The 19825-nt window shown below is 40.8% G+C and overlaps 1 protein-coding gene across 1 annotated transcript in view; it reads right to left on the minus strand.

The window, feature by feature from the left end:
• Positions 1-692: 692 nt before the first annotated feature.
• The window catches only part of GABRR3 (gamma-aminobutyric acid type A receptor subunit rho3), a 105815-nt gene continuing 86682 nt past the window's right edge, over positions 693-19825 (minus strand). The window contains exons 7-9 of the mRNA XM_077480182.1: positions 17408-17560; positions 4401-4597; positions 693-1700 (exon numbers count right to left, since the gene is read on the minus strand). Of these exons, the coding sequence (XP_077336308.1) occupies positions 1407-1700; positions 4401-4597; positions 17408-17560 (644 nt within the window). The 3' untranslated portion in view covers positions 693-1406. The remainder of the gene's footprint in view (positions 1701-4400; positions 4598-17407; positions 17561-19825) is intronic.

Here is a 19825-nt window from a genome sequence, read left to right on the forward strand (position 1 = left end):
AAAGCTTCCTCTGATTGGTCAAGTCGGAGATTGTGGCATCATCAGCCCTCCTCTCTGCCTCAACCAATCCGAGGAAGCTTTGTATTGATCCACAGAATACAAAGCTGCCTATAATTGGCTGAAGACAGCTCAGATTGACAGCTCAGATTCTGGGTGTGAGACAGAAAGTCTTTGTCTCACAGCCGCAACCCAGCAGTGTGTACATAATATAGTTAAAGCTACACACAGTGCATATAGTGCTTAGAGACATTGCAGCACTTAGTGATGGAAATAGTTCATCTGGACCATCTTGGTCCAAACAAACTATTTAAAGTGACAGGAAAACTGAAAATCAGCTTTAAGGTGGCTTGGATGCATACAAAGCATTGCAGTACAACAAATGTTTTACTGGTCTAATGGTGACAGGGGAGATTGTTTAAGGGAGAGTAGGGATGAGCCGATGGCCTGTTTAATAGGAGACACAAATCATATAAATCAATATAACTCAAAAATCAATAATCATATCATTATTTCTACCGCTGTTACATATAACAGCATCCTGCTGTCACTGGTTGCTAGGGAAGCAGCAGGTACTTGCACCCACGGCATCCCTAGAAACTGCTGATGTCACCGGGAATCCAAGGTCACATAACTAAAGGGGTGGGAACAACAGTGACATTTTTCCTTTCAAAAAATCACTGCTCCCGGCCACATGAAATTAAAATTTTTATTTTTTTCGTTTTTATTCTCCCATGCTATTTTGACACCACCTTCCATTTTTAATTTGACAGATTCAGTTCCCATTAATTTCAATAGGGTTGGATTTGGGGATGCATTTCGGCATCTGAACTTTAAAGTTTGCGGAACATTGCTTGAACAGAATCCAGGGCAGTTCAGTTCACCTCCAAATCAATTCTACCTTGAACGGACAGTCTTTAAATGTTCAGAAAATAGACATGGCTTGTTGCGATTGGTTAGCTCTATGAGATGCTTGAGAGGTCCAGGCTTAAGGTTATGTAGACAAAAACTCACCCAAACTCTACCATATGATTGTAGAATGATGAGCTGAATAATGGTGCTCAGACTTGTTGTGTCCCATAAACATCAAAATAGCAAAAACTGCCAGCAACTCGATTGCTTCTTAAATCTTTTTTTTGAGCACTAACATCAGTCCTTAACAGCATAACATGAGGAAGGCTCTGGCCGAAACATGTTAGCGTTTTAGATGTCGCACTGCTGTTAGTGCTCAATAAAGATTTAAGAAGAAGCAATTGAGTTGCCAGTATTTTTTGCTGTTTCAAGGCTTAACGTTTTCCTGGTTAGATATCTTATAATGACATTTGTAATAAGAACCTGAGTGCTTTCCTCTCGTATCCATACATTCAAATTTTATATATAACATATTTACATCTTCACAATATTAATTCTCATAGGTACATGCCCCAGTAGAAAAAGTTAAATAAAATATAGACAATGGGAAAGATAATCCTTGAATATGTGTCAATGGCATGATTGTTCTCAAGGATTATTCTGCCAACATTCCCTTTAATGGATCTCTTCCTTTTTACACGTGCTGCATCCAGAGTGGCCACACTGGCAGCCCGGCCGCGAGATGAGCTCTCCTCCGAGTGCATAGAATAGTTCAGGTCGGCATCACTGTCATGGTAGCAGCCATCAAATGCCATAGCTTGCACTGCCTCTAGGTTCAGGGTTGTCGAAGACTAGGAGGAAAATATACTAAAGTCAGATTGATGACAGCCTTTAACAGAGCAAATACACTTTTAACACTAGTTAGTTCCTTTCATATTGCCAGACAAATCAAGCAAAAATTTTAAATACGTTTTTCCTTTTCCTTAGATTTGTACTGGAATTCTCACTGGATCCAAAGCTGGGTATATACTAGCAGAGTTTTGTAGGATGTTTTTCCTTTTAAGAATGTTTGTTTAATTTTCTAAACATTAGTGGTGTTAAATCCATGTTCATTTTTGACCATAGTGGTAGTGGCAGCTGGTGCTCAAATTTTTTTTGGGGGGGCACAAACAAACTGAAAAAATAAAATAAAAAAATCATCAATTGCAGCCACTGTGCCATCAAACGCAGCCAATGTACCCATCAGTTGCTGCCACTGTGCCCCATCAATTGCTGCCACTGTGCCCCATCAATTACTGCCACTGTGTCCCATCAATTGCTGCCACTGTGCCCCATCAATTGCTGCCAGTATGCCCATCAATTGCCACTACTGTGCCCCATCAAATGCTGCTACTGTGCCCCATCAAATGCTGCCAGTGTGCATCGCCCGGGAGTTAGGACTTACCTGTCTTGCAGCAGGTCACAGTGGCATCCATGCTCCTCGATGTCTCCTGTCCTCTCTATCAGGCGTCCAATCACAGCGCCTGTTGTTTCAGCCAATCAGGTGACAGGTAACCAGACCCGAGCACCTGATTGGCTGAGAGGAGGGTCAGCGTTAGGAAAGCGATTTATTCGCTTTCCTAACACAACACTGAGTAAATAGTGAACGCACAGCATTGTGCCCGCTGTTTACCATTTTGGAAGCCTATTAACCCTTTCATGAGTAAGCCTATTTTTGGCATTTGGTGTTTACAAGTTAAAATCCATATTTTTTGCTAGAAAATTACTTGGAACCCCCAAACATTATATATATATTTTTTAGCAGAGACTCTAGAGAATAAAACGGCGATTGTTGCAATATTTTATGTCACACGGTATTTGCGCAGCGGTGTTTTAAACGCAACTTTTGGGGAAAAGGGACACTTTCATGAATTTAAAAAAAAAAAAAACAGTAAAATTAGCCCAATTTTTTTTGCATAATGTGAAAGATAATGTTACGCCAAGTAAATAGATACCAAACATGTCACACTTTATAATTGCACGCACTCGTGGATTGACGACAAAGTATGGTACCTAAAAATCTCAGTAGGCGACGCTTTACATTTTTTTTACGGTTACCTGGTTAGTGTTACAGAGGAGGTCTAGTGCTAGAATTATTGCTCTCGCTCTGACGATCGTGGCGATACCTCACATGTGTGATTTGAACACCGTTTACATATGCAGGTGCGACTTTCTTTGCTTCACAAGCTCACGGGGACGGCGGGCGCTTTAAACATTTATTTTTTATTTATTTTAGTTATTTTAAAATGAATAAATTGTTTAAAAAAAAATAAAAAATTTGATCACTTTTATTGCTGTCACAAGGAATGTAAACATCCCTTGTGACAGTAATAGGTGGTGACAGGTACTCTTTATGGAGGGATCGGAGGGTCTAAAAGACCCCCCACCCCTCCTTTACACTTCAATATATTCAGATCGCCAAAAACGGTGATTCTGAATACTGTATATTTTTTTAAAACCGGCGCCATTGGCAGCCGAGTAAATGGGAAGTGACGTCATGACGGCTTCGTTCCAGTTCCTCCCCAGCAGCCGGAGGCATCGGATCAGGAATCGGTGCTCCAGATCGAGCGGGAGCACCGGTAACAGTGGTGGGAGGCGGCGGGAGGGGGGACGTCCCCTCCCGTTCCTCCGGCATAACAGCCGAGCGGCTTTTAGCCGCTTCGGTTGTTATGGCTGGATAGCCAATCGCCTGCTGTAAAAAACAGTACCGGGATGATGCCTGCAGGTGCGGTATACCCCCAGAAGCCAAGTATGCAGATCTGCGTACGCTCGGCGGGAAGGGGTTAAAGTCCAAGGGCTCTAATCAGGACACCTATTAGAGCCCATAGTTCTAATCAGGCACTTCCAAAAAATACCCCGTCGCTGTAATTCAGGTGCTCGGCACCCGACAAGGGGCCGGACACCTGAATAGGGGGCGGCAGTGGCGATCATAGATAGATTCATGCAATGCATGAAAAGTTGGTCCGTTGGATATTCCAAAGGAAACAGTCCGATGCAGACCACACACAGTCGGAAAATATCCGACAAGACGGTCCGATAGGAAACATTCCATCGGAATCTCCGACCGTGTGTACAAGGGCTTATACTATTGCGGCTGCCCATTTGAAAGAGCAGTGAATGTGGTTCTTGTTCAGGAAATTATATTCATTCAATTGCAATTCATTCCAAGATCAAATGTTAAAAGCAAACATTTTGAAGCACATATTTTTTCATAATTAGCACTCTTATTATCCACCATATAAAGAAAATGGTTCAATAAATCAATACCAATATAATGTTTTTCTGTATTTAAAATGAAATCTACCCCACCATACTGTCTGCAATTTTAGTATAAAGAATAGCATAGGGTTAATTTTGTTTTAAAATATTTATATTGCAAAAAGCCAATAAGAGCACGTTGGGCAGCTGCCATGCCATTCCACATGTTTTACTTCTATAATATATTTTCTATACACGGACGTCTACACCACCATGAGTCCTGATTTCTTCATCTGCTTTTCTCTTTTATTTACCTTCCCTCTCCTCTTGAGCTGTTTCCGTTCCTCCACAGTGGTCAGGTAATTGACAGCAGCATACTCAATAACAGACAGGAACACAAATAGGAAACTGATCCACAAATAGACGTCTACAGCTTTAATGTAAGACACCTGAGGCATTGAGGCACTCACTCCGGTGATGATGGTGGACATGGTCAAGACGGTGGTGATACCTGTCAGTAAAGGAAAAGAGGTTTACGGGTGAGTGATAATTATTACAGAAATATAATTGATACAACAAGGGCTTAGCCATGTGAAAACTAGTGCAGGCTACGGAATGTAACATTACTGCTTCAAGTAAAATCTATATATAAAATGCCCTGCAAAAGGCTGGGTGAATTTGGCTTTGCTATAACCAGTTGAGCAGCAATTTATTTTTCAGGTCTGGTCAGGTCTATCCTGTCTGCCTCTGGAAGAAGCAATCAGAAACATAGTAGAAGGGTCAGTCAATGGGTTATACATATTATCTGACCTTAGCCAATTCCTGGGAGGTAGACCTAGAAGGTGTGGCTGGGGAGATAAATGTTTGGGAGGGTCTGATTAGAGTCTCTCTTCCTGGGCCCCTGGAAGGCAGTGATGTACTTGGCTGAGAGTCTGGAGGAAATAGGATTAAGGAGAATTTATTGGAGGACACTAGTTTAGAAAGCAGTACTGAAGAAGGGACCCTTTCACTGAAGAGTGTCACAGGGAAGCTGGCTGGGGAGCTGTCTCTGGACATTATGAGGACAGCATTTTGCCTAGAGCTCCAGGTGTACTTGTGCTTTGAGGGTTAGACACCAGAGGTTGCTACACGGATTATGACTGCTCTTACAAAGACTCAGACTAGCTGACAGTCCCCCCTACCCCCAGCAAAACTTAAGGCTGCTACTGAAGGACTTTTGCATGTTTTTGGAGTATCATGCACCCTTATCTCTCTACCCACCTGTGTTCAAGCACTGCAATAATTCTTCAAATAGACAACCCTGGAATAAGCCTGAGTTTTGTTGGTGTGTTCTGGAACTGGTTCCTGGGGCTGGCAACCTCTAAACAGGTAGGGTAGACCTGAGTTATTTGCATTGTGGCTGATGGCTTGTAGTTCTCAATGAGCTGCAAGAGCACTGGTGAGTGTCCTTATAGTCCATTGATCTTCCTGCTCTCAAGTAACTGCCTGCACAAGGTATGAGCAAACAACTATCTTGAGAGTCTGCAGGAGCCAGACACTGCACCCGCAGTCTGCTGTTTAGGAGTGCAATGCTCTACAGGCTCCTTAGAAAAATAGAGGGAGATCACATGACTGGACTCTACAGACTAGTTAGTATAGGACTTAGATTTAACATTAGATAGGTTTATACTTCCAGCCTTCCACTTTAAAGCTAGGCTAACAGTAGAGATGGTAGAAAACACTGACCACAAGAAAGGCATAGTCCCTACAGCACCCAGAGCTGGTGTGAAGCAAATATGCATGTGTTCAATGCTCAATAACATCAGATTTAGAACTAGAAGTAAAACAGTAGGTTGCTACAACAAACAGACAGGACAGAGAATAATACCTAGCTGACCCTCCTTTACCAGTTTAAACATGTTATATTGGTTGAACTAGATGGACATGTGTCTTTTTTCAACCTAATTATGTAAATATGTAATTATGTAATGTTAATTTTAGAGTCTGAAGGAAGGAAAAAAAAGTTTTGTTTTGGTAGGCTTTGTGCACTAATGCTTCCACAAGATGCTAGTTCTGGTTAACATCTTGGATTGATATAATAAAAACCGTGATAGAAGGATGAAAAACTTACAGTCCAGGAAACAAATTATACTCAAGACTCCCTCTACTGCTGATCACAAGACCAAAATCCTTGACTAATCCTCTATTTCAGCATCGATCATTTGGTCAAATGCATGGTTTTCAACTCATGTGAACAGGACTGGGGGGAGCTTGGAGCAATATTTTTTTTCTCCATGAACGGTAAGTCATTTATTTATTGATGCATCCCAAAAGAAAATGTAACCATGTATCTCTTTCAGCAGAGGTTTTCTTTAAAGTTGAAGCTTAACAATAGCTTCCATTTTCATATCCTTGTTTTAGAGATGTATTGTGTAGCAGGGTGATCTTGTGCCACTGAGTAAAATGGTTGTCTTGTTTTGAGTTGGAGCTCAGAGACCCACCCTCCTGAGGAAGTCAGTGTGTGATGCGAGCCATGAGAGGTGCTGGTGTGCACCATGGTGTCCAGACAGAGGAAGGCCCGAGCCTGAGAGAGAGTCCACGAGGGACAGAACAACAAGGAAGCTGTAAGGAAGATGCAGAGCTGAAGTGCATTGTCTGTGCATAAACACTGGCACGTGTGTCCTGGTCAGGAGGACCAAAAAGGTATTAATGTTGAAGAACCTGAAGAGGTACTTGAAGCAGTAAAGCTGCCACAAGAAAGCCAGGTGGCTTAATGTAATGATTTTGTTGCAGTGATGGTGAGAAGGAAGCAGCGGCAGTAGTAGCTGAGGCAGAGATCTTAGAGGAACTTGCCAACCCCGCCAGTGAGAAACTCAGCAACATACTTGAAATTAAACCTGATCATCATGTCAACTGGCAGCGTACTTCAGACTATGTGCTGCAACATGCCAAGCCAGATGACTGCCTGCATTCAGCTTCAAGAGCAGAGTGGACTCCTGCCATCCACACATCCTACATTAAGCAAGAAAAGAATCCCATACTCAGGCCAGCCTTCAATGCAACCTGCATCCAAGCTATCAAACCCCTATGATACAGTCACTTACTTCAGAAAGGAAAGGTCGTGGGGTAGAAATCACAGCCACAGCATTTCTGAGGACCACAGATACCCACCAAGTCCCCCGCACAGCAGAGCACCTCCAGACTACTCACACAAAGACCAAGGTATGTTGAATTTCCTCAAGTTCTTTGCATGGCATGAGCTGGTGACAAAAGGACTCACAAGGCCTAACGACCAACCGGAGAGCTATAGAGCATGACGATCGTCCTTCAGAAATGCAATAAAAGATCTAGATCTATCTACAAGTGAGGATGCTGATCTCTTAATCAAATGGCTGTGGACTGAGTCAGCATAGCATGCAAGAAAAATCAGGGACATCAATGTTAACTACCCAAGCCGAGGATTGAGCATGATATTGGAGGGAATTGGGGAGTGTTACGGTTCCGCAGAAGCCATAGAACATGTCACTCTTTAAAAGAATAGAGGACTTCTCTAAGATTCCTAACAAAGGCTTCCAGAAGCTGAGAGAGTTAAGCGACCCAGTGACAGAGCTTGAATTAGCCAAGACAGAAGGAGATTTGCCAGGCCTTGCTTTTCTAGATATAGCGTCATAGTGCAAAAACTGCCTTGCAGCTTTCAAGAAATGTGGGTTAAACGAGGCTCCAACTACAAGCAAGAGCATAACGTCCCTTTTCCACCATTCTCTTTCTTTGTGGACTTTGTTTGCCAACAAGCAAGCAAAGATTGTTTAGAGTGTGACAGCACAATACTGTTCTACATCCAGGGCCAGTGCCATGGACTCTAACCCCCTCAAACCAGGCTGAAGAGCACAATGGAGAGCAGCGAGACCCAGTACCTACTGTAGTGACACCCCAGTGCACCCAAGTCTGTGGAGAAGGTCCCTTTGGCAAATGATGCTCCAAGATTTGTCATGTCACAGTTTACCCTACAGGTCACAGACAAAAAGCAGTAAAGCTGAACGCGATCTTGGACGATCAAAGCAAAAGATCACTTGCTAGCTCAGCCTTCTTCGACACCTTTAAAATCGAGGGAGCCAGCTCTTCATACTCACTCAAGACTTGTACGGGCATGAGTGAAGAAACTGGGACAAGGGCCATTGGTTACCAAATCGAATCCATTGATAGCCAAACATCCCTGCCTTTGCCAACCTTAATCAAGTGCAATCAGTTCCCAACTGGCAGAGGGGATATCCCTACACCTGAGATGGCATTTCATCACAGACATCTGAAGAGCATAGCACATATCATCTCTGAGCTTGATCCCCAGGCTCAGATTGCGCTCCTGCTTGGGAGATATATTATCAGAGTTCACAAGGTGAGAAAACAAATGAATGACCCCCCACAACTCTCCTTACACCCAGAAGCAGGACCTAGGATGGGTCATTAAAGGCAATGTTTGCCTAGGGTATTCTCACAAACCAACATGCGTGAACTCTCTTTTTACAAAGACTTTAAAAAACGGCATCCAACCTTGCCCTAACAGATTCCTCAAAAAAAAGAGAAACCTGTGAGTGTCACACATTCCAACCTGTACACTAGCAATTTGCCCTGCGATGAAGACAAAGATCAGTTGGGATGCTCAGTTTTCCAAAAGACAAAAGACCGGAAAATTGAAGATCATATTCTTGAAGATAATGGAACAGGGATTCTACAAAAATGACGCAAACAGATGGGTAGCACCCCTGCCTTTCAAAACACAGAGACCCTGTCTTCCTAAACTACAGGCTTTAAAATGCTTTTCTTCTCTCAGGCACTTCTCTCAGGCACAATTTTCAAAGGAAACCAGAAACTAAAGCACACAGGAACTTTCTGAGATTATTCTGGTTTAGGGATAACAACATCACTAAAGACAATGTAGAGTACCGCATCAAAGTGCATGTTTTTGGCAATAGCCCATTTCCTGCTGTTGCTATATATGGACTTAAGCTATCTGCCCAAGAAGGTGAAAAAGACTATGAGCAAGATGTTAGTTCATTGAGAGAGACTTTTATGTAGATGGTGGCCTAAAGTCACTTCCATCACCTGAGGCTGCAATCAGTCTACTTAAGACAACCAAAACCACAGTTGCCTGTTCAAACCTTAGGTTGCATAAGATAGCTTCAAACAGCAAGGCTGTTATGGAGGCCTTCCCCTCTCAAGATCACACCAGTGATTTGAAAGACCTAGACTTGGCAACAGACTCGCTACCCATGCAGCGCATCTTAGAACTGAATTGGGATCTCAAGTCTGACACCATCACCTTCCAGATTGACCAGGAGCCAAAGCCTTTCACACGAAAAACTAGAGGAGGCAGTGCTAACAGAAAAATTTGAGCTGTCATGTTCACTTGCATGTGCATCAGGGCTGTACACATAGAAGTTATTAAGTCCTTAGGCACATCCAGCTTTATAAATGCCCTCAGACATTTCATTTTGATTACAGGTCCTGCCAAACATATTCGCTTTGATAGAGGTACCAACTTTGTCAGAGCTTGCAAAGAACTGAATATCATTTCAAACCTTGACGAGAGAACATGTAGAGAGATACCTTTCAGCACAGGGTTGTATATGGACGTTTAACTCACCACACGCTTCCCATATGGGAGGTGCTTGGGAGCGCATTATTGGCATAGCTCGAAGAATCCTAGCCTCAATATTTCTACAGTTAGAAACTTTGAAGCTCACACACAAAAGACACTGGCGAACTTCATGGCTGAAGTAGCAGCTATAAAAAAATGCCAGACCCCTGATGTCAATACCCAATGACCAAGAAGATCCTTTCTTGCTCACCCCTTCCACATTGCTTACCCAGAAAGTTGGAGTAACCACAGCTCCTCCAATCGGCTTTGAAACTAAAGACCCATACAGATGCCAGTGAAGACAAGTACAAGCCTTGGCGGACATCTTCTGGAAAAGTGGAAGAAGCAGTACCCATCCAATCTACAGTTAAGAAACAAAGGGCAAGACAGCAAGCCAAACTTGAAACCTGGCACTGTTGTTCTTGTGACAGACTCTCAGTCGAGGAGAAACTAATGTCCCTTGGGTCTGATAACCCAAGTGTTTGCAAGTGAAGATGGGAAAGTCAGGAACGTTGAGGTTAAGCTCATTAGAAAAAGACAAGCCTAAACTTTTCCTTAGACCTGTGTCTGAACTAATTATACTACTCTCCCCAGAGGGACCATCATAGTTGGTATCCATGGGATACCAGGTGGGGAGTATAATGCCTTCAGCAAGTGTGTCTTATGTTCCTTTGTTAATTGTTGAATATGCTAATGTTATGTAAAGTAAGTTGTAATATCACCATTTAGTGGCTCTTTTACTCATAGATTGTAAAATTTATTACTATGGGCAGAGATTGTTGCTTAAAAGCACCATAGTTTCCAAACATTCCATTGGTCTATACCATGAAGCCTGAGAGACAGCTCCCAGTAGCCATCTTCCTTCTTCATCCATGCATCTTTTCCAGAGGACTCCACACCTTTTCAGCTGCATTCTATTGTCAGCCTAACGGAAACATCACTGGTATATTTATAACCCCTTTCCCTAATTAGACTAGTGTGTTAGGACTGTATATTTTGTATATTGTATACACTGATTGTATGTTATTTATTTTATTTTAATTTTACAAAGGACCTTGCGCTTGACTCAATGAGTTGTTAAGGGAGGAGAGTTAGCTGTTTGTCTAATTATACCTCAGCCACACGTAGTGAGGGCAGAACAGATCTCGAGCAGACCGTTTTGCCACCTACATAATCCTTCTGGAAAATCTCTGCCTCTATAAGGGAAGAAAAGGGATAGCACCAGTTGTATTTAAAAATAATTGAATTTTCAATTAGGAAAAAAATTATAGGAAATTATTAGGTAGCATATGGCATTAGGTAGTAGAGGAATTTTCCTTGTCAAAATATTTTATTATGTATTCAAAGGTAAGTTATACAAGTGTATAGTATAATCAGATAACAAACAAATTAATGAAGCTCATGTACATAAATACAAAGAATAGTTTAAATTACTATTTTTATTATATATTATTAAGTAAAAGTAATAGTACTTTAAGCAACTGTTGATCTGTATTTAAGTCAAATATCGAATCAGTCTTATCAAAATCAATTACCATGTTAACCCACCAGATGTCCTGGCCTTGGGCCTCATGGAACTTATTCCATCTTGGCCATATAGTGGACCATGGATCACGTAGGCTGCTGACATTCTTGGAGCTCCAAGCCAAACATGAACTCCCTCGACAGACGTTCTATAGTTACCTACAGATTAGACATTTCGCCCAAACTATAGCTCCGCACCTCCAATTCTCCCCACTCGAACAGATTATACTAGAGAGGCGTAACTGTAGAGGACTGATCTCAGACATATACTGGATGCTAAATGCATACCAAATCCCAACACGGGGTAAACATGCATATATGGTGCGATGGGAGAGAGAGCTGGGAGAAGAGATTCCACTGGAAGCATGGCAGGTGGTATGGAGACAAGCAGCCAAAACCTCCTTGTGTACTCTCTACAAAGAAAACTCGTATAGAATTCTCTTCTTTTGGTACCAGACCCCAGCCATACTCCATAAAATATACCCTCCCACCTCTGATCGTTGCTGGCACTGCCAACAAGACAGAGGCTCTCTCTTCCATATTTACTGGACATGTCCTCTCATAGCCCCATTCTGTAATCTGACCCAACAGCTACTTACCCGCCTCTTCGAGGTACCAATACCGATGATACCTACATTTTTCCTGTTCAGCCTCTCTCAACCAAAGATAGCTAAACCATGTAAGAAACTGCTTAGACACATCCTTACAGCAGCCCGTTGCCTAATAGCTCTCAATTGGAAGAGAAAGTTGACCCCATCCCAAGAGGCCCTATATTCCAGGATTAAGGATATAGAACTCATGGAAGAGATGACAGCTAGAATCCGGGACAGGTTGGAGGAACACAACATGGTTTGGGAGAGGTGGCATCTGCGGGAGGTCTAGTGGCGAGCCTGCACTGGAACAGAACCAAAAACCTTTGGCTATCTACTACTTCACTTTTCTCTAACTTTCCTTTTCCCCTACTACTTCTTACAATGCAGACTATCTCTGCATGGTTCTCAGTTTAGAAAACAGAAGTACACACGTGTTACAAGTGCGTGTATGTATATTGGTTTATAATGCCGCCTGTCATGTGGTGTATTACTAGCCAGTTTAAGAGTGACACTGGACTAAAATTTGAACCGCTAATATGAACACCCTATCCACTCCTGATTTCACAGTGTATGGACGGCATATTGTTGTTTAGCTCTCACACCTGAGTTTACTTTTTCCCTTTTTTTTTTTTTCTTCCGTATATTTCTATTTCTGTGCACTGTTAACCTTATTGAAATAACTAATAAAAACGTTAATTGAAAAAATTACTAAATTAATTATCAATTACCATGGTAATAGTACTCTTTTATCAAATGTTGATGGCATAAAATTTTCTATCCAAGGTTGCCATATTTTTTCATATTTAGGCATCTTGTCCATATCAAGAGCTAACATTTTAGCTTGTATCATAGTATTATACATTCTATTCACTGCCTCCAAGCTTTCACTAGCGTTTGTTTTGCCGCTGTGAACAAATGCATTAGCAATTTAAAGCATATGTGTGAAAAAAATTCTGGTTTTAAGTTAAGTAGAACCATTATGGGGTTCAGAGGTCATTTCATTTTGAATAATTTAGATGCAATGTGAAATATTTATTTCCAGAAGGCTTGTGCAACAGGGCAAGTCCACCAAATGTGGAAATATTAATAAGATTGAACACAGCCACGCTTATGTATTACAGAAAGTAGAAAAAATATAAAAAATATAAAAAACATATATATATATATATATATATATATATGTATATATAGGTTGCAGCCCCCCAACCAAGAAATCCCCGCAAGGGGTTTTCAAAATAGTTAATAATCTCAAAAAAATGTGGGGTGTCCGGCGCTACCTAATGTTAAAGAGGAGGACCACCCTTGTTTCCACCAGGCCAAGTGTCACCTCAAATCAGTAGATTGTTAATATACATAAACCTTTCTATATTAGTTGAGAGTATTCGAATAATCGCAATATAAATTCAATAGATTATGAAAAAAGGCCTACAAATGCCCATATAAAGTGCTTTTGTGCAAAAATAAGTGCAACATATTATACTTAATGCGACTGACGCTAAAATTCCCACAATTCCCACTATGTGTTGAATTAATCAACACTAATGAACTACAAACAATCAAATAATCAAATTAAAGTGCAAACGTATGAAAAACCACACGTTATGGCTATAATATTTATAACCATATACTCCAAACCTCATATATCTAATGGTGCAAAATCGCAAAAGAAAGCACCCAAAATGGATGTGTATGCGTGAGATATATATCAAACAACTTTCTTATATATAATAAACAAAGAAATAATTATGTGCATAAAAAATAAAAATAAAATAAAAATTGTAATGAAAATGAAAAAAACATTTTAACAAATGAATGATAAAACCAAAATTAAAGAAAAAAGAGAACAAAAAAGAAAAAAAGGAGAGCAAAAAGTATATTAATGTCCACACGTGAAAAATAAGAAAATTGAAAAAAATACAAAAAAATCCTCGATTGTGCAAATCCAGCAGAAAAAAAGTGACTTTAGTTCTTGCGAATATATTCTTCAGGTGACTGCGTGCTCCCCCACAAGGTTCCCCACTCACCAAAAAGATACACCCCTACAGGGGTACTGTGCCTTCAGATTAGTCTTTATGTGATTCCAATATTCAGGCCCATATGCGATACAGTTCTTCCAAGAGATACACCCCTACAGGGGTACTGTGCCTTTAAATGCGATTCCGGTTAATTGCTTTGGCAGAAAAAACTTTTATTCTTATGAAGCATGTATACCAGAGAAAAAATGATTTTTTTTTTCTACATATAGCAAAAATTATATATAACAAAAAATATATGGAAGTTATTATTATCCAATACTCCCACTTAACATTTAAACATCAGTGGGGTAGCAGAAAATAAAAATAAAAAATAAAAATAAAAATAAAAAAGATCCCATAAAAAATAAAACATATAAAATATAATAAAACGCCAACAGAGGATGGATTTTAAAACATTCAGATGGCTCTAAACCCGAAGGGATCGAGGCTAATCCTATATTAATCAGCAAGAGATCCGCAAAATGGAAAAAATCATCTGCTCCAGATTAGCTTTCAATCATTGCAGGCAGTCCAATACTGTAAAATATGGAGCAAAGATCCCAATACTGATTACTAGGTTGAGGCTGAAAAAATCCCCTCTGCAGGCTTGAAAGCTATTCGGGGCCCGATCAGAGGATACACGGCGTGCGCTCCAGCTGCGTTCCAACCGTTTGCGCGACCCGGAAATGACGTAGTGTGCATGGCTCCGTCGAACGCGTTTCGTCATTGACGTCTTCAGCGTTTGTTTTTTATTTTTATTTTTTATTTTCATTTTCTGCTACCCCACTGATGTTTAAATGTTAAGTGGGAGTATTGGATAATAACTTCCATATATTTTTTGTTATATATCATTTTTGCTATATGTAAAAAAAATAAAAAAATTTTTCTCTGGTATACATGCTTCATAAGAATAAACGTTTTTTATGCCAAAGCAATTAATTAATTAATGCTTCCATTTGATCGCATACAAATGACATTACACTATGGAGATTCTATCTTTTCTCCCATGAGGAATAAACTGGACTCTCCTTTTGGATATCGTATATGGGCCTGAGAGCCGGAATCGCATTTAAAGGCACAGTACCCCTGTAGGGGTGTATCTCTTGGAAGAACTGTATCGCATATGGGCCTGAATATTGGAATCGCATAAAGACTGATCTGAAGGCACAGTACCCCTGTAGGGTTGTATCTTTTTGGTGAGTGAGGAACCTTGTGGGGGAGCACGCAGTCATCTGAAGAATATATTTGCAAGCACTAAAGTCACTTTTTTTCTTCTGGATTTGCACAATCGAGGATTTTTTTTGATTTTTTTTATTCAATTTTCTTATTTTTCACGTGTGGACATTAATATACTTTTTGCTCTCCTTTTTTCTTTTTTGTTCTCTTTTTTCTTTAATTTTGGTTTTATCGTTCATTTCTTAAAAATTTTTTTTCATTTTCATTACAATTTTTATTTTATTTTTATCTTTTATGCACATAATTATTTCTTTGTTTATGATATATAAGAAAGTTGTTTGATATATATCTCACGCATACACATCCATTTTGGGTGCTTTCTTTTGCGATTTTGCACCATTAGATATATGAGGTTTGGAGTATATGGTTATACATTTTATAGCCATACCGTGTGGTTTTTTCATACGTTTGCACTTTAATTTGATTATTTGATTGTTTGTAGTTCATTAGTGTTGATTAATTCAACACACAGTGGGAATTGTGGGAATTTTAGCGTCAGTCGCATTAAGTATCATATGTTGCACTTATTTTTGCACAAAAGCACTTTATATGGGCATTTGTAGGCCTTTTTTCACAATCTATTGAATTTATATTGCGATTATTCGAATACTCTCAACTAATATAGAAAGGTTTATGTATATTAACAATCTACTGATTTGAGGTGACACTTGGCCTGGTGGAAACAAGGGTGGTCTTCCTCTTTAACATTAGGTAGCGCCGGACACCCCACATTTTTTTTGAGATTATTAAATGTGGAAATATGTACCCAAATCTGTACAACCGCGAAAGCATTGAGCCGAATAGTTCTGTGTATATTTAGCTACCCTAACTGGTACAAGGTACCATCTTGTTAATACCTTGTAGTTGGCCTCCACCACCATAGTGGAGGAATTTTCATCAACTTTAAGGAACAATGTGAGCTTGTCATGATATAACTGAAAGAAGTAATTAGACACAAGCTTGTCTAGAGTTCACAGGAGCCAGAGAGATCTGCAACAGGACTTCAGAGCAATGGCTCATGGTAAGTCAGTTTTGTCTGTGGTTCCTGAGTTCCTGCAAAGCACACTTTGAGGCTTGAAAATAAACATTCCCTTTGACCTTAAAACATGGCAATTGTCAACATCTACTGCATTATATTGTTTGCGTTAACCCTTCTGTATCATGGATATCAAGTGTTAAGTGGTAAAATCAGCTATTTGATGAAGATTGCCTGCAATGATTGGCTTACATTCAAGTCAGGCATATACTGTAGGTCTTGGGAAGGGGTACATCTCTGCTAGAACAATTTAAAGGAGTTGTAAAGGCAGAAGTTTTTTTTTATCTTAATGCATTCTATGCATTAAGATAAAAAAAATCCTTTTGTGTATAGCAGCCTCCCCAGCACCCCAAATGACTTACCTGAGCCCCATCTCTCTCCGGCAATGTCCACGAGTGTCTATGCTGCCTGGGACACTCCTCCTGATTGGCTGAAACACAGCAACAGCGCCATTGGCTCCCACAGCTGTCAATAAAAGTCAGTCAGCCAATCAAGGGAGAGAGGGGACGGGGCCAGGTCGGGGCTCCTTGTCTGAATGGACATACGGAGCTGTAACTCGGTTCAGTGCATTTGATAGGAGGGATGGACCAGGAGCAGCAAAAAGGGACCCAAGAAGAGGAGTATTCAGGCTGCTCTGTGCAGTTTTTTTAAACAAGACTTTGCAATCACTTTAAGTCAGACAATCTAGTTTAATTCAGTACCAACAGTACACTTTGTGACAATATAGTCCTGAATTCAGTGGTACTCAACCCAGCACTGTCCACATATTTAAACTTGTGTTTGATTGTGGGTCTCCTACCATTTTCTCCAACATATCACATTCTGTATATTCCATATCAGCCATTAATTCATATTGCAATGCTGATACAGTATGTACACTTACCACTAAGCACTTGATTTACCACTAGTCTCTGCCCAAAATGAGTAGATATTCTGGAACACTGGTGTTCAGGGAGTGCCTTTAATGAGCTCAGTAGATTTCTGTTTCCAGTAATAATTAATTAGGTCATTGAAAAGTGCCAGGAACAGTTCGGTGCAGCTATTGTAATAAATTCCAAAAAATTGAAAATGTTCAAAATATTTTCAGCAGCTCTTCTAAAAAACATAGAAGTTCGGTTGGCAATACTGTATTTAATATATTCAAACACTTGGAAGGAAGAAACATGGATAATATGTAGAAATCCATGGTAGACAACACTTATTGGAATGGTATCATTCTTTGATGCAGTACTATGACTAAATTATTTCCAGTGTTTTTAAAATTTACTGGTGACTGATGAGTTCTCCTAGGGTTATACCTTACCTAGAGATACTCTGGCAGGTACAGCTCTTCTGTCTATCCAGAAAGATACCCAAGATAGCATCACCATCAGCATTGCTGGGAAGTAGGACTGAAGCACAAAGAAGAAAATGTGCCGCCTAAGAATGAAGTTGATGAAAAGTCTATTATACCATCCTGGAAAACAAGCAACAGAATGGAAATAAATTTAAATATTTTATTTGATTTTTTGTTTGTTTCATGTTCACACTTTCACTTGACATTTGCTATTATTTTCAAAACTCCTAAGGGCCGGTTCACACTGCAGGCGAGGCGAGGCGACTCCGACTTGCCTCGCCGCGACCTGCCGCGACCTCAGCGGCAACTTGCAGATGACTTCTGTATAGAAGTCAATGCAAGTCGCCCCGAGGTCGCCCAAAAGTAGTACAGGAACCTTTTTTCTGAGTCGGAGCGACTCGAGTCGCTCCTCTCAGAACGGTTCCATTGTACAGAACGGGGGCGACTTGCGAGAGCGAGGCGAGGCGAGTCGTGTTGCCTCGCATCGCCCGCTGTGTGAACCGGCTCTAAATAGCATTCCTATGCATTAGCCACAACAAGCAATCAGAATACAATGTATTAGACTACTTTTAAGTTGTATAACGTATTGCAGAAAGTTTAAATCATACCCATTGTTGGCTATCCTAAGATAAAAAAATGCGAGCTTTCAGAATCACTTCTTCAAACTTTATACAATTGTCCAGGTCATCCCAAAAGCTTGCATTTTTAGTAGCATGTTATCCAATAAAGGGTATCACGCAGACTTTAAAGTTTCTGCATTAATCAATTGCTAACACTATACAATACTATGTATACTGTGTGTATATATACAGTATCTCACAAAAGTGAGTATACCCCTCATATTTTTGTAAATATTTTATTATATCTTTTCCTGTGACAACACTGAAGAAATGACACCTTGCTACAATGTAAAGTAGTGAGTGTACAGCTTGTATAACAGTTTACATTTGCTGTCCCCTCAAAATAACTTAATACATAGCCATTAATGCCTAAACCGCTGGCAACAAAAGTGAGTACACCCCTAAGTGAAAATGTCCAAATTGGGCCCAATTAGCCATATTCTCTCCCCAGTTTCATGTGACTCGTTAGTGTTACAAGGTCTCAGGTGTGAATGGGGAGCAGGTGTGTTAAATTTGGTGTTATCGCTCTCACACTGGTCACTGGAAGTTCAACATGGCACCTCATAGCAAATAACTCTCTGAAGATCTGAAAAAAAGAATTGTTGCTCTACATAAAGATGGCCTAGGCTGTTAGAAGATTGCCAAGACCCTGAAACTGAGCTGCAGCAGTGGCCAAGACCTCACAGCGGTTTAACAGGACAGGTTTCACTCAGAACAGGCCTCGCCATGGTTGACCAAAGAAATTGAGTGCACGTGCTCAGTGTCATATGCAGAGGTTGTCTTTGGGAAATAGACATATGAGTGCTGCCAGCATTGCTGAAGAGGTTGAAGGGGTGGGGTGGGGGGTCAGCCTGTCAGTGCTCAGACCATACGCCGCACTCTGCATCAAATTGGTCTGCATGGCTGTCATCCCAGAAGGAACCCTCTTCTAAAGTTGATGCACAAGAAAGCCCACAAACAGTTTGCTGAAGCCAAGCAGACTAAAGACATGGATTACTGGAACCATGTCCTTTGGTCTGATGAGACCAAGGTAAACATATTTGGTTCAGATGGCATCAAGCTTGTGTGGCAGCAACCAGGTGAGGCGTACAAAGACAAGTGTGTCTTGCCTACAGTCAAGCATGGTGATGGGATTGTCATGGTCTGAGGCTGCATGAGAGCTGTCGGCACTGGGGAGCTACAGTTCATTGAGGGAACCATGACTGCCAACATGTGCTGTGACATACCTGAAACAGAGCATGATCCCCTCCCTTCAGAGACTGGGCCGCAAGTCAGTATTCCAACATGATAAAGACCCCAAACACACCTCAAAGCCAGCACTGCCTTGCTAAAGAAGCTGAGGGTAAAGGTGATCGACTGGAAAAGCATGTCTCCAGACCTAAATCTGTGGGGCATCCTCAAACGGAATGTGGAGGAGTGGAAGGTCTCTAACATCCACCAGCTCCCTGATGTCATCATGGAGGAGTGGAAGAGGACTCCAGGGGCAACCTGTGAATCTCTGGTGAACTCCATGCTGGAAAATAATGGTGCTGAAAAATAATGGTGGCCACACAACATATTGACACTTTGAGCCCGATTTGGACATCTTAACTTAGGGGTGTACTCACTTTTGTTGCCAGCAGTTTATACATTAAAGTGGTTGTAAACACTTTACAACCACTTTAACCTACAGGTAAGTCTAGATTAAGGCTTACCTGTAGGTGCAAGAAATATCTCCCAAACCTAAAAGGTTTAGGAGATATTTGCAGAAATAGGCGCAGCACAG

The sequence above is a fragment of the Lithobates pipiens genome, unplaced genomic scaffold (assembly GCF_037356315.1).
Source record: "Lithobates pipiens isolate NorthernLeopardFrog02 unplaced genomic scaffold, aLitPip1_a1.2 Scaffold_16, whole genome shotgun sequence".
In the NCBI taxonomy this organism is placed as follows: Eukaryota; Metazoa; Chordata; class Amphibia; order Anura; family Ranidae; genus Lithobates; species Lithobates pipiens.